Source organism: Canis lupus, chromosome 21 (genome assembly GCF_011100685.1).
Source record: "Canis lupus familiaris isolate Mischka breed German Shepherd chromosome 21, alternate assembly UU_Cfam_GSD_1.0, whole genome shotgun sequence".
NCBI lineage: Eukaryota > Metazoa > Chordata > Mammalia > Carnivora > Canidae > Canis > Canis lupus.
The window spans coordinates 30,446,072-30,461,496 of NC_049242.1; the positions used below are offsets into that span (position 1 = coordinate 30,446,072).

General features: G+C 50.9%; 1 protein-coding gene across 2 annotated transcripts in view; it reads right to left on the reverse strand.

Annotated features, from left to right (window-relative positions):
* The window catches only part of DCHS1 (dachsous cadherin-related 1), a 34,909-nt gene that overhangs the window by 10,432 nt on the left and 9,052 nt on the right, over positions 1 to 15,425 (reverse strand). For both annotated transcript variants that reach the window (XM_038568905.1, XM_038568906.1), the window contains exons 2-9: positions 8,780 to 10,687; positions 3,063 to 3,251; positions 2,734 to 2,965; positions 2,367 to 2,603; positions 997 to 2,022; positions 597 to 790; positions 292 to 388; positions 32 to 189 (exon numbers count right to left, since the gene is read on the reverse strand). In XM_038568905.1, coding sequence (XP_038424833.1) covers positions 32 to 189; positions 292 to 388; positions 597 to 790; positions 997 to 2,022; positions 2,367 to 2,603; positions 2,734 to 2,965; positions 3,063 to 3,251; positions 8,780 to 10,567 — 3,921 coding nt within the window. In that variant the 5' untranslated portion in view covers positions 10,568 to 10,687. The remainder of the gene's footprint in view (positions 1 to 31; positions 190 to 291; positions 389 to 596; positions 791 to 996; positions 2,023 to 2,366; positions 2,604 to 2,733; positions 2,966 to 3,062; positions 3,252 to 8,779; positions 10,688 to 15,425) is intronic.

Sequence of the window (15,425 nt, forward strand, 5' to 3'; positions counted from 1 at the left end):
TGGGTAGATTAGTAAGCAAGGGCAGCCGTACCTGCACCAGCAGCTGCAGACTGGAGCTCCGAGGGGGGCTGCCTTGGTCATGAGCACTCAAAGTGAGCACATAGTGTGGCCGCTCCGCTCGGATCAAGGGTGCTGCGGTGAGCAGCTCCCCCGAGTGAGGGTGGAGAGAGAAGAGCTCTGAGCCAGGACCTGGGGACAGGCAGAGGAAGAGGGGTTGAGGGCAGGTGTCCCAGAGAGGGCAGGTCATGCTGTCACTCACCAACCCCCTTCTCTCCACACCACCCCCCATACCAGTTAGCGTGTACAGGATAGTGCCGTTCTCCCCCTCATCTGGATCCTTGGCCTGCAGAGTCGTCACCAGTGTTCCTGGAGGCACTCGATCTGGTACCTGGTAGGGACATGCAAGTCATCTAAAGCTGTGTCCCCCCTGTTCTTGAGACATCTCAGGGTCAAGTTCCCCTCACCACCACCACCCCTTTTTTTGCTCTCACACCTGTTCCAAGGGTCAATCTCTCTTACTTACATCTATAGCTCTATGGGGAGATCCCTACTGCCTCTCACACTTTTTCAGGACACGGTCCTGCCACTTCACATACCTGTACAGGGAGGCCCCCGCCAGCAGCCCCGGAAGCTTGCAGGAAGCTGGGGCTGTTGTCGTTGAGGTCGAGTACTGCGATGTGCACAGTGCCTGTGGTACTACGGGGTGGGCTCCCCCCATCCTGCACCTGCACCAGGAGTTGGTAGCTGCTCTGCCGCTCTCGGTCCAGGGTTTGGAGTGTGGTCATTTCTCCTGGGAGTGCAGGATAGGGATCATGTGTGGGGCAGCTAGGGTTTAGGTATGAGGAGCTGGGGTTTAGGGAGTGTGGGAGGGAATGCCAGGGTGAAAGTCCAGGCTCAGTCCTGGTCCTCAAGGCTGTGGTCTGGGGATTCTATCTGGGTATTCATCAGTCTGAGGATGAGGCTATGAGGTCTCAGATTTCGGGCCCCAGTGCTCACCAGTCTGGGGGTGGATGCGGAAGGCCTTGCTGTCTTCTGACAGTGGTCGCAGGCTGTAGGTCAGACGTCCATTGGGTCCTGAGTCTCGGTCAGTGGCAAAGACCCGGCCCACGCTGGTCCCTGGGGGCTGGTTCTCAGCCACAGCCAGGAAGGTGGGCTCCTCAGACAAGCGGGGACTGTGGTCATTCTGGTTGAGGATGCTGACCCTCACAGTGGCTGTGCCTGTCTGCTGCCCCAACTCAGCTTTGGATCCAGACACTGCCATTACCTTCAGGGTGTACAGCTCCTGGGCCTCGCGGTCCAGTGCGGCCCGCACCCATAGCCAACCAGTCTGTGGTTCCAGGCCAAAGGGGCTGCTTGGCCCATCTGCTGCAAGATGGTAGGTGATGGGGCCCCCGTCTGGTGCCTGAGCTCGCACTTGCAGGACTTGAGTTCCAGGGGTGGTGCCCGAGGGCAGGTCCACACGGTAGGTAGGGCTGTCAAAGTGAGGAGCCAGCCCACGGGTCCCCAAGTCCTGTACCACCACCCGCAGTCGAAAGTGGCTGGTACGGGGTGGGGAGCCTCCATCCCGGGCCTCCAGCTCCAGCTCATGGGCTGGTCCCCCTGGGGGCCCCAGAGGTCCCATAAGCCGTACATGGCCTGTAGTGGGGTCCACGGTGAAGGCCCCGCCACCTCCAGCAAGCAGGGTAAAGGTGACTCGACTGTTAATGCCTGCATCAGGGTCCAGAGCCCGAAGTGTATAAATGGGGGTCCCTGGGGCAGTGTTTGGTGGCAGCAACACTGTGTCTTCAGGTGCAGGGAAGGCAGGGGAGTTGTCATTCACATCATCCAGCAGCACACGCACCCGAGCTACAGCAAAAGCCGGGGGCACTCCGCTGCCTGCCCGCACCTCCAGCTCCAGCACTGGTCCCAGAAGCTCCCGGTCCAGAGGGCGAAGTGTTTGTAACAGCCCTGAGGCCCCATCTAAGGAGAAGAGTCCTCGGGGATCCCCACCTGATAGGGCAAGGGTCACAGACCCCAAGCGACCTAGGGGGATGAGAGAGGAGTCAAGAAAGAGATGGGGGGCGCCTACTGGGTTGGGGTTCTGTTTTCTGACAGTCCACGGAGGGCTAACTAAGCACTGTCCACACCCATATCTGTCAAACTATTAGGGGAAGGGGCAGGTGTTGGCAGAGGATGCTGGGTGGCACTAGGGTGATAATTTATGTGCCTGGGGATGAGCAGAGTGCCTGTACTGTGCCTACAGAGGTGTTGGGGATTGGAACCTGCATGTTTTGTACTGGGGCTACCTATGGTGTGATACTCTAGGGTACTTTGAGAGGGTTATGTTGGGGTATCTGGGTAGAGCACCAAATGGGGATAAACGATACCTGGTGGATTGCGTGCCTGGACTATGCCCACACTGGTGCCTGGTGCCACATCCTCTGGTACAGAGAAAACATACTGTAGTTGCTCAAATACAGGTGGCACAGGGGTTCCAGGCACAATGCTGACGTTGACTCGGGCACTGGGCTCTGCCTGCAGGCCACCTCCATCCTGAGCCCCAATCTCCAGCTGCACCACAGAGTTGGCCCGTCTGGCCAAGGGCCAGGCCACTGTCAACAGCCCTGGGAGAAAGGATAGAAGCACAGATATATAAGGAGACAGCACAGAGGTAGAAAGGTTATGGAAAGGGGGGGGTGTCCTTCATTTCAGTAGGTGGGAAGAGGCAAGCCCTGGGAATGGGAGGATCCTCACCTGAGTGCTCATCCAAGGCAAAGAGTGGGGGGTTATTGCCAGCCAGGATGTGGTAGGTGAGTCGCCCATGGGGCCCTTGATCAGGGTCATGGGCTCGCACCCTCAGCACAGCTGTGCCTGGTGTACTCTGGGCACTCAGACTGGCAGCATACTCCCATGGATAAAACTGAGGTGGGTTGTCATTCTCGTCTGACACAAACACCTTCACGTATACCATGGACTTGAGGCCTCCCTAGGAAGACAGGCAGCCATAAGTCAGGTGGGCCATGTCTGGCTCTGGTGAGCACCTGATCCCAACACCCCAACCGGCCCACGGTCTCCCCACTCACCCCATCCACAGCTGTCACTGTGAAGTCGAAGCTTGAGGGTCCCTGATCTCGGTCCAGGGTCCGGGTCGTACACACATCACCAGTGTGGGCATCAATGCGGAACGGGGGAGACCCTGGGGCCCCAAGTCCGGCACCCAAGGAATAGGAGAGAAGGCCAAATGGACCACTGTCTGCATCTGTGGCTGTCACCTGGGGAGAGGCTGGGGTGAGTGATGCCCCATCGTTTTGACCAGAAGAGCCAGAGCTAAGTGGAAATTAGAAGGAGCAGACCCTGGGCCACCTGGGTGCCAGAGTCTCTGGATGGTGGAGGACACACAGAGGGGACCAGTAGGACTTGGGCCAAAACCCAATCATAGCTCAGACCTCACCACCTGCTTTAGGTTCCTGTGAGCATCTGGTCACAATATTTTTGTCAGCTGGTCAATACATAACCTTGTTTTATGTACGTTTCTGTTTAAAGATACCTTATGTAACATGTATTATTGATTCATTAACGTTGAATGCACAGCTGATGGCACTATAAATCATATCTGAATGAAGCTTATCTAACACATACATTGTCTTTAGAAGGCACATCACAGCCATCTTGGGTTTAGGAACACTAGGCAGTGCTTCAGCACCACACTTGGAGACCATTTTAAAGAGCAAAATCACCAAACAAAAGGGACAAAAATGCAAAAAATGTGGCACTAAATAGACCGCGAAAAGGACCCTTGTTTACAGCATGAGCCGAAGTATGAAAGCAGAGCGTTGCCTGGAATGTGCACGTCAGTCCACTTAAACTTTTCATCATTCTGCACATGTTCAGGAATGACTGCAAAAGCTCCAGGAGTATTGATTTGGGGAGGGGGGGGGCGGTTACACTATATTTTCGAGAGTTGGCAAACTTACAAATACAGAATCTGCATATGGTAGCTACCTGCACTTACAGAGGAGAGCGACTGCAAATTCAGGTGGGCTGCAAGGAGTTGGTAACCACCACCAGATCTCATAAGATAACCAATGAAATTACTGGGACTGATGTTCTAGCCCCACTTTTTTCCTGAGTTTGGCCATTCCAGAGAGGGATCTGATTGCTATCAGGATCTAATCACTGGAGTGATCCGGGTCTGTTCTGTGGATTTATAGATGTGGCTCATGCACCTGTAGCATCCCTTGCCTCTCAAGCCAACCTCATTGGAAGTGACAGAGAGAGAATGGCAGGAAAAAAAAAAAAAAAAAAAGAATGGCAGGTTTACAAGATGTCAAGGTCATGAAGTCCAGGGGGTTCCTCGAAACTAAGAGGTAGAGGAAGGCTTTCCTGGTTAATTTGTGGGTATCCCCCAGATTGGTTCAAGAAAAGTTGAACTATTGGACACCAATGTCAGGAGCCTCTGAACATTACAGAGCCAGAACAGCAGGATACACCATTCTAAGAGCTTCTGAGCCTAGGACAGGGCCAGGTACACAGTAAGTACTCTATGTATATTTGTTAAATGAGTAAACGGACATTCTGATTGTCCTTACAACAAAAACTTCCTTCAAACTAAGTTTTATACCTTGGGTGCACATTGGACCTCCAACAGTGTGTTAGCTGGTATTGGCTGCTGTAGACTGTGACAAAGTACTCTTTGTGGATACAAGGGTCCTAGGGTCATGACATGCTGTATGAGCAGCCTGGATGGTTCCCTCTTCTTAGCCAGAAAATGTTCCTCAGAGAGAAGGCGAGCCAAGGACTTCTGCTTGTTGCCCAGGTCCTTGACAGAAATGATTTGTGGCACTGTTTACCCTCCAGAGAGACACTAAGACCCTGTCATGGCTGAACCCTGGAAACAACTCCGGCTCCAACTCTGTACTATGGCTGTGGGCCCAGATGTCCCGGGAGACAAACATCCCCCTGCATCAATCCAGGCAGGCTGCGACACAGCTGCAGCACCATCTCCAGAAGCTGTTAAAGACCTTTGCCCTCTGACTCGCGGCAGGAAGAAAAGCAATAAATAGTGGTCAGGGGAAGTTGTCAGGAAGTGACCCCAAAAGGCGTAGGGGCCACTGCCTGGAAATGACCAAGGCAGAAGTGAAATTCCCAGCCTGTGCGGCTCCTGCTCAGAGGTTGCACTGCATATGCTCAGTCTCCCTTTCCAGCAGGCTCTCAGCCCTACTGCCCAGCCCAACATTGGTCAGCTTCCTCTCCTGCTCATCTGTCTCCTTTTGTCCCCATCCACCCCTAGTTCTCATCGAATGTGCTATTTCAAGGAGAAAATAAGGACCCTTATCTGTGAATTTTCTTAAGTTCCTACCAGACCACAAACTTAATGCATCCACCCCATCCTGACCTTCCCAGATGTCTCCTGCTTCTCCTCCTGTTGCCTCCCCCTCTACAGATTCCTCTGCCTCCTCTTTCCCTGCCTGTTCTCACACACTGTTGCTCCTTGGAATCTCTCCTTGGCCCCTTTCACTCTATACAGTCCCTCAGGACCTTCCCTTCCACTTCCATGACTTTGACCATTGTCTGCACTTTGACCTACACCACTCCTCTGAGCTCCAAACCTGTACATCCAGATGCCTGCTCAACATCTCCACTTGGATATCCCACAGGCACCTTAAATCCAACCTGTCCAAAACTAAACTCATGATCATTCCAATCCCTCTCTAATGACTCTTCCATCCACGTAGTTGCTCAAGCCAGAAATCTGTTCTTCCCTTTTCCTCTCCCGGTATATCAATCAACTAGGGACTAAGTAAATCCTCATTATCTTTCCTATTTGTCTATTCCTCTCCATCACCATTATCACTGTCTTGATTTAGGCCTGAGTCATGTCTCCCCTGGACTATTGTGATTCCCTTCTCACAGGTGTCTGACCCTCCAATCTGTCCTCTACACCAGGATTTCTGATCCTTGGCACGACAGACAATTTGGACCAGATAATTCTTTGTTGTGGTGCTGTTGTGTGCATTATAGGATGTTTGACAGTATCCCTGCCCTCCATGCACTAGATGCCAGTAGCATCCCACCAGTTGTGACAATCAGAAGTCTCTAGACATTGCCTAATGTCTCATCCAGAGGGCAAAACACTCCCAGTTATGAATCACTGCTCTACGCTACCAAAAGCATCTTTTGAGAAAGCAAATATGATCATATTACCCTTCTACTCGAAAATCTTCCATGTTCTCTAAAGAAAAGTGCTCAAATGCTTTGGCTTGGCTTGATTCCTCACTGTGTGGCCTACCTGCACAGTCTCACCACCCACTCTCCCATCACACACCTTAAATTTCAGAGACACTGAGCCACTTGTAGGCCCCTAAACAAGTCAGGCTCTCTCACTGCTCTCTGAGTGTCACTTGTGCCTGGACTCCCTTCCCTACCTCAGTCTGGCCCCTCACAAACTCCTGCTCAGCCTGTAAGTCTCAGCCTAAAGGTCACCTCTTTGGGGATGCATTCATACTGCCTGTAAGTACCTCACATAGTCCCCACCATGTAAGTTGTTTTTACTGCAGTACAATTATTTCTTTGCACAAGAATCTCCTCTGTAGACTATAAACTCCATGAAGCAGGGTGAGGGGTGGGGGGAGGATGACTCATTCATTACTGTATTCTTTGTTCCTAATACGATGACTAGCACATGGTAGATACTTGATAAATGTATACTGAATGAATCCAATATTAAGACTTCTTCTAACAGGTATGAACACCCAGTGGTCAATTTTACTTCTGCTTCCCTGTAGTTACTAAGAGTAAAAACTCCAGGAAACCTCCTGGAGAGTTATTCTCTTGCTTCATGCGCTAGTGAGGAAGAAAAGGTTTGGAAGTCATCACCCATTGGTCCTGGGCCAAGAGGGAGAGTAAACACAGGGGAGAGTGGTGGCGAGAGCTGGACAGCAGCAGGCAGGCAAATGCCCAGAGTGTAGCCAGAAAGCAAGGCGTCAGCTGGGCCCAGGCACTGCCTGAAGTCTAGACCAGAGGTCTAGATGCTCAGGGGTCTGGTGGACTTCTGAGATGTAGATACATCAAGCACTAGTCTCCTCAGAGGCCTCCCTTCCTCCTGTTTTCTATCCTGCATCCCTACTCCATGATGCAGCCAAAGCAATCTTCCCAAATGACATATCAAATTTGCTTAGAGCCCCTCATTGGACCCCTATGATTTTTAAGACAAAGTCAAATCCTGTAATCTGGTCTCTGTCTACTATTTTGCTATTTTGTCTCATCTCTGCAATTCTTAGCAGCACAGTTGAGGCCAACCTGAATAATGCAGTCACCTGAATTCACCTGAAAGTCACAGTTTTCTGCAGCTCTTTCTGGAGGCCTGGAATCCCCATCCATATACTCTATATAATCCATTTGGCAAAGTCTCCTTGGTTCTTCAAAGGTCCCCTCCTCTGAGCTTCCACAGCGCTTCATATGCCATCTGATGCAGCACTACTTACTGATGTGTCTCCCTGTCTAGACTGGGACCTGCCTGGGAACAAGACCATGTCCTTTCTTCATTCTCTGAGACCAGCACAGTGCCAAGCTTATAGTGGGTAAGTTAATTCTTGAATATATCACTTACCCACTGATCTAATCCATCCTTCACCCCTAAGGCAAGTTGCTTCCTAAAAAAACAATCTGTAGGAAGGAGGGAGGGATGAATAGGCAGAGCAAAGAAGATTTTTAGGATGGTGAAATGACTGTGTATAATAATGTAATGCATGTCATTACACATATCCATTATACATGGCCACATACATTATACCTTTGTCCAGACCTATACAATGTACGATATCAGGAGTGAGCCCTAATGTAAACTATTTTTTGGGATTTGTGGTAATTATGTGTCATTGTAGGTTCATTGGTTGTAACAAATGAACCACTCTGGGAGGGATGTTGGTAACAGGTAGGGTGGGAGGTAGATACATGAATTGGGACAAGGGGTATGTTGGGAAATCTTTATCCTCAACTCAATTTTGCTGTGAACCTAAAACTTTCAAAAACATAGCCTTTAAAAACAAAAAAACAAAAATGAAACAATCTGATCATGCCCTTTTCTGGCTCAAAGAAGTTCAGTGACCTCCTCTGTCTTCCAAGGAAAGTCCTTGGAAGCTTGGTGTCCAAGGACTTCTGTAATCTGGCCTTGGCCTGTCTCTTCAGTTTCATGCCCCCTCTGTCTCCTTCAGGCCTGACTTGCAGGCCCTCTGTGGTTCCCAGAGTCTATCCAGGGGTCCCACCTCCTCCTCGGAAAGGCCTTCTTGCTCTGGACATTGGGATCTCACTAATAGTTCTTGTTATCTCTTATCCTTGTGCCATAGCCCAAATGTCTCATCGAGGCTCAGCTCCATGGAGAGGGATGGGGGTTTCTTCCAGCAGAGCCCAGCACTGGATGAGGGCCCCATAAATGCTGGCATCTCTCTTAGGGAGCAGGAGCCACATGGGTGTACAGAATCTCCATTTCTGCCTTTCAGAACAGCTTTGAGATTTTATAGAGTCTCTCTCACTTGACATCACAGGACACTTTTCCCTCTAGATCCAGTCTTCCCTCAACTGCCTTACCTGATCCAGCTCTTATACCTTGCTTTCTTATCTTGTCATTAGCCCTCACCCTCTGCACAGACTTTGGAGCTCACAGGATAAGATCAAACCCTCTGACATAAGTCACCATAAACAAATACACCTGCAAGGCTTGGTTTCTATTCTGAGGTCCCCTGTGACCCTTTAATTCACTCCTGCCCACAGCAGCATCCCACTGTGTGCAGGACTTACCCACCTGCAAGAAGCATGTTCCAGGCTGGGTGCCCTCAGGCAGTGAGGCATTGTAGAAAGTCCTCTGGAACTGGGGTTCATTATCATTCACATCTTGCAGGGCCACACTGACTGTGGCGGACGAGGCAAGAGGAGGCAAGCCCCCATCTGTGGCCACCACAATCAGCTGTGGCTGAGGTTCCAATTCATAGTCCAGCGAGGCAGCTGTGGTAATGATGCCTGAAGTGGGGTCGATGGAGAACCAACGGGTGTGGGCACCAGGGGCCAGGCTATACGTGACCTGACCATTACTGCCCTGGTCAGGATCCCGGGCCATCACACGCACCACAAAGCTGCCAGGTAGTGCAACCTCAGGAAGGGGCTCAGGGCGGTAGAGCTGACGGTCAAAGGTAGGAGCATTGTCATTGACATCAGTGACATGCAACACAAAGGTAGCCTCAGCCCGCAGTGGGGGTGAGCCTGAGTCTGTGGCAGTAACCCGCAAGTTATAGGCATCCCGCTCCTCTCGATCCAGCTGCCGAGCCACGCACACCAGGTAGATGACACTGTCTTGAGTGCTTAAGGCAAAATGGCCCTCTCCACCCTCCAGAGAAACGTTGACATGAGCAAAGTCACCATCATCTGGGTCTGACACAGAGATGCGAGCAACAAGCTGGCCAGGTGGGGCAGCCTCGGACACTCGCGGGGAGCCATCTGCACTCAGGAAGATGACAGTCATGGAAGGCTGATTGTCATTGGCATCCCGCACGTTCACAGTCACAAAGGCTGACCCCAGCTCTGGGTGAGCCCCACCATCCCGCGCCTGCACCACCAGTTCATGGACCCGCCGTTGTTCAAAGTCCAGTGGCCACTCCAGCCGCAGCAGTCCTGTGTGTGCATCAATGGAGAAGGGCCCATCACCCTCACTCTGCCTCCGGTTGATCTCATAAGTCACAGCCCCATTGGCACCAGCATCAGCATCAGATGCATACACCTGCAGGACTGGACTGCCGGGGGCCAGGCTCTCAGACACCACAGCGTGATAGCGACTCTGATTGAAAGCTGGGGCATGGTCATTGATGTCCAGTAGTGTCACATCCAGCAGGGCCTGGGCCCTCCGGGGGGGTGAACCACCATCATAGGCCTCCAGTTGCAGCATGTAGTGTGAACGGTTCTCTCGATCCAGCTCTCCGGTAACTACCAGTTCTGGCACTGGGGCCCCATCTGGACCAGGACGTGTCTCGAGCCGGAAGGTCTCTCCAGCCCCATCACCAGACAGTGCATAGCCCTGGGTTCCTAGACGGCCAGCATCTGCATCACGAGCAGGCTCCAGTGGGTAGCGGGTGCCAAGAGCTGTATGCTCAGGTATCTGCAGAGCAGCCCGAGCCTGTGGGAAGGCTGGAGCATGGTCATTGATGTCAGCCACTCGTACAGTCACTTCTACGGTGGCACCGTCAGGAGTGACTGCAGTAAATCGGTAGCGATCTCGCCGCTCACGGTCCAAGACGCGGGCCGTACGGACCACTCCACTGTGTTCATCAATGGCCAGGTCTGTGCCCACCCCGCTGCCCTCTTGGGCGGAGATGAAATACATGGGAGGTGCTGCCGTGCCTGGTGGAAGCCCTGCGCTGATGTCACCAATCAGTGTGCCTGCCGGCTGTTCCTCATCAATCTGTAGGTCCAGGCTCCCAGCCTGGCCCCAGGCACCTGATACCCCCGTCCCCAGCAGCAGCAGCAGCAGTGGCAGTAAGGGGAGGGGCCTGGAGCTCTGCATGCCAGTGCAGGAAGGCGCAATGCCCGCCTCCTTCTGCATGACAAGGGCAGTCCAGTTATGACTTGGGCTCCAGCTCCGGGCCAGGCTCCAGGCCCAGCTTGAACTCAGGCTTCGGATCAGGTCCAGCTTGGGCCCTGGCTCCAGCTCAGCCTTCCTGACCTGGGAGAAAAGCAGAAAGAAAAAGGTCATAATAGTGGTGGTGGAGGAGCGGAATCAATGGTCCAGGGAGACTAGGATCTAAGCCACAGCAAGACTCCGGCATCTTCAGCCCATCCCTAGGGCATTTGTGCTGCCGCTCACCCATCTTGGACCCAAGAAGCCCCTGCTTCAGAATTCCTCAGGACCCACTCCAGTCTTTCCCTAGCAGGTCCTCATCCCACCCCAGCCACCCCCCACTCCAGCAGATTGTTTTGTTCCTATTGTTCAAGTCTCAATGCCATTGGAATCCCTTCTTTCATGTCTGGAGTTAAAAATATGGCCAATCCTTTCTCATTTCTCTTCTCATTCAGGACTAGTATCTCAATAACCATGTGCTTTTGCTAACCTCACCTGAATCATCAACCTTCACCTTTAACCATCATCTTCTTGAGCTTTCTGTCAGCATTTAAATATGCTGAAAACTTTCCTAATTTATATATATAAATATATATGTATAATATAAGAAATTCATATATATTCCCTCAGCCCCACTTCCCTCTCCATTTAGGAAGAGATTGGTCACATCAGTGACTAAAGGAAACAGTCCTTGGCTTCAGGGGGCTCACAGTTCAGGGATTAGAGAAGTAATTACAAGTGTGATAAGGGCTGTAAGAGGTATAGGCAGCTCTGAGGGCACATGTATAGGAGCGGCTTGCCATAGTTAGGGAGTCAGGGAGAGCTTCTCAGAGGAGGTGACCTTCAAGTCAGTATCTACCTAATGAGTAATTAGCTAGGCAATGGTGGGCAGAAAAGGGAGTTATAGAAAGCAGAGAACAGTCAGAAGAGGGAAGAGACAGTGGGAAGGCTTAGAGTCTACAGTCAAGAAAGGGCTGAGAGTGTTTGGAAGCAAGTAGGGGACAATGTGTGTGAGGTGTAGAGGTGTAAAATGCTAGGGGATGGGGGAATGAGATGGGATGGGAACTCATAAACCATATGGATGATTTGGATTTACTTTTAAGGGCAAATGGAAGCCACTGTGCCATGATATGACTTACATTTTATGCTGATCACTATAGATAACTGCTCTTTGGAAAACAAAAGACACGCACATGGGACAGTTATCTTAGAAAAGATCCTACTACAGACTTCTGAGAGTCAGGTGATGGCAGTGCTTTGATGGTGACTTAGATGAGTGTTAGCAGTGAAACTGGTGAGAAGTGGATAGGTCTATAGAAGGCTTAGGAGATAGAACAGGCAGGGCTTGATGACTGCTTGAAAGCAGGAGATGAAGGATTGTGAAAAGTCAAGGAAGATGGGCAGATTTCTGGCCTTAACCATCAACTGGAGAAAGGCATCCTTAACTAGCTAGAGAGGGACACAGAAAGAAACCCAGAGAGGGGCAGTGCCTCTGAGATGAAGGGGAGCGAGAGTTTCAAAAGAGGCCTCGGGCCCCATATGAAGGTGTTGGTGACTGAGTGAAAGCAGAATCTGTGCGAAGTTGCCCACTCAGAGAGGTTGGTTCATTTCCCCCAGTTTCTCACTTCTCACATCCGTGAGGCTTCCTCTCCTGTGACAGCGCTCTCACTAGGCTTCCAATTATCTCCATGCTCTACATCCAATCAACTTTTTTTAAATCTTCCTCTTACTGGGTCATTCTGGAACACTGGATCGCTGATCATTGGCTTTTTGAAGCCCACTCCTCCTGGCTTCACATGGGGACACCCCACCTCTTGCTTCTACCTTACTTCTCTATCTGCCCCCCAATTTCCTATACAAGTTCTTCTTCCTCTGCCCATCCCTTAGAAATTGGTGCTCTGCAGGACTAAATCCTGAGCCATATCCTTTTCCACTCTCCTCCACATTCTGCCTGGGTGATCTTATCCATTCCTGTGCCTTCAGTTCAGTTGCATCAATAATTTTTTTGTGTGCTATTTGCTGATGCCTTTCCAATCCAGGTCTGGAGAGCTCTGGAGACATGTGGCCAGCTATATACTGGACTTCCTTCACAACACATCCCTAACCTCCTGAAGTTGATTTTCTTCCTCCATTCTCTATCCCATGAGCAGCACCACCACTCAGAAGCTTTCCTTGTTTCCTTGCTTTTCTTCAGTCTGATTTCCAGTTAGTCATCAAAACATGACCAGCACAATGAAACAGGTCTCAAATCGGTCCTTTCTTCTCTATTTGTACTGCTACTGTCCCAGTCTGAGCACTGTCATCTCTCCTTTTGATTCCTACAGTAGCCCCTAACTGCTCCCCCTGAGGGAGGCTTGGACCCTCTGACCTATCTTCACCTGACTAGAGCAATCCATATAGCTCTCCCCAAATCACTACTGAAGATAGGATTCTATGCATTCCCCACTACTAACAGCAGAAAACTGCTGCTCCCCTCCAGAAAAAAGTGCAGATACACATACACACAAACTGTGTCTGCAGTTTCTGGGGGGTTCATGGACAGTAGGGATAAAACTTTTGGCCTGAAAGATAAAGTACAGCTTCCTTACTATATGAAGCTACTTACTTACTTACTGATCTGAGCCCTGCTGCCTGTCTAGTGCACCTTTACTTTCTTCCACCACACCCTGCATCCCAACACTAAAGCCATCCCCATGTTCCTTCCCACTCCTTGTCCTATATGCACTCATTCTCTTGTCCTGATATCTCCTTTAAACAGTCTTCCCAAGTGGCCATCTCCTACTCAAGTTTCAAGATCTGGTTCAAATGTCCTATCTTCTGTGGAATGTTCCGTGACTTCTCTCTCCACCCACCTGCAGGAGCCCCTTGTACCCTCTGCTGGGCTCCCACTGCCATTGGTCACACTGACAGTAAACTGCACAGCAGCCCTGAATCGCAGGCTCCTCGAGGGCAGCGAGTTCAGAGTCTTAGCTGGTCTTTGTCCAGCACAGTGTGAGCAGGCACTTGGTGCTGAATGCATGGTCAGAGCCTCATAATTCTACACCATCACACTCACATGCTGACACAGATAGAAATGTCTGTGAACTTGCCAACTCAAGACGATGGACACAGACAGTGTGAGCCTGTGCTCCTGATGCACTGTAGTCAGGCCCGTGGCTACAGAAGTGTGTCCTCCAGTTTGATATATGAGCTCTGCTACTTAGGACTTCCTGTCCTCCCAAGGGAGTTTCTGACCTCTCACTAACACTTCCAACCCCCATCTCTCCCACCTGTGTGAGGCAATAAAAAGAGCAGGGATTCTAGAGTTTCAGTTATTTTCCTAATCCATATGATTCTGTGAGAATTAGAGGCAATGGAAGCAGAGAGCCCAGAGCTGAGCATCTGGTAGATGCTTCTTCAGCAGCTCCCAACACCATCTCTGATGAATCCCTTTGTCCTGGCTTCAGAATTCTGGGGTTCTCTGTGTGCACTAAGGCCCCTGTCCTTGGAGACTGCAGTCTGAGGAGCTCATGGAACTGCCACGTGGGATAGCAGGTCAGAGGAATTCAGAACAAGGAGGTCTGAGTGAACATAGCTCTGACTGGGGGGATGGGGGTAGAGGCTGAGTGTACAGGGATGGCCCAGGGGCCCAGGTCAGGGATCTAGGCCTAGAGACTGGTTAGGGGTCAAGGGTTAAGAGTCAGTCCTATTCATTTAGTCAATCAGTGAAGAGCAATCTGTTATGGTTGGTGGGGAAAGAACTAATAGTGGGATCAACATATTTATTACTGTTATTATAGTTTTCTGTCTGCCCATCTAGAGACGGAATGTCAGCTATGTTGAGGGCCAGGATTGCATCTCATTCACCTTTGTGTGTAGCACAGAGCATGGCATGTGATCAATAGATTTTCTGAATTAAAAGATGTATGAATGGTATGAGATAAAAGCTCAGGTGAATGAACAGCCTTGAATAGGAGGGATTCAGGCCCAGACAGATGCCCCTTCTCCAACCTGTGTAGACCCTGCCCTCCTCAGCACGCAGCCTGGGTTCCTGTCCAATGCAAACTCCCCCTGTACAGTCTCACAGTGGACACACAAAGGTACATACTCACAAAGTCACAGATCCACACACAGCCAGATCCACAGGTGCACAGACTCACATATAGACACTCAACACACTTATACCTATGTAGACAGGGGCTACTTTAACATATATGCTGCCAATACAGATACCTCTCCTTACAGAGAAGCATATTTTCATACACACAGATAGGGATATTCATTCCCATGGAACCTATCCCCCCTATCCCCACACACACATGCAGGCATACAGACACACATAGGCATGCTTTTTGCACACAGAAAGACAAATTTCTCACAGGCCTCACATGGACAGGCACATTCACATGACACTTGCTCCCCCTACCCCACACAAATACACAGGCATACTCACATACCCTTTCCCTCCCACATACACAGACAGATGCATTTTCATGTGTGCACAGACACACCGGCAGGCACGTGCACACACACTCACAGACCCACCCACACACAGGCATGCTCTCACACATGCTGCTGGGGCACTCGTGGTCAGCTCTGTGGCTGCAGCTGTGACCTTTAGGTCCCTGGGGCCTCTGTCTGGACTGTGCCTCACCACTTCCTGCTCCAGAGCTTCCAGTTCCAAACTCGCACTCCAGACTCTCTCCAGAGACCGTCTCATCCTCTCTCCAACTCTCCTCTCAGCACCATCTCCCCATCTGTCCAGTGCTTCTTACTGCCTCTTCCCCAGCACTTGCTCCCCCTCCCTGTTCCTGTCTCTTTCCCTGTCCAGGCCTATCCTGTCCCTTTCCCCAGATCTGGCTTT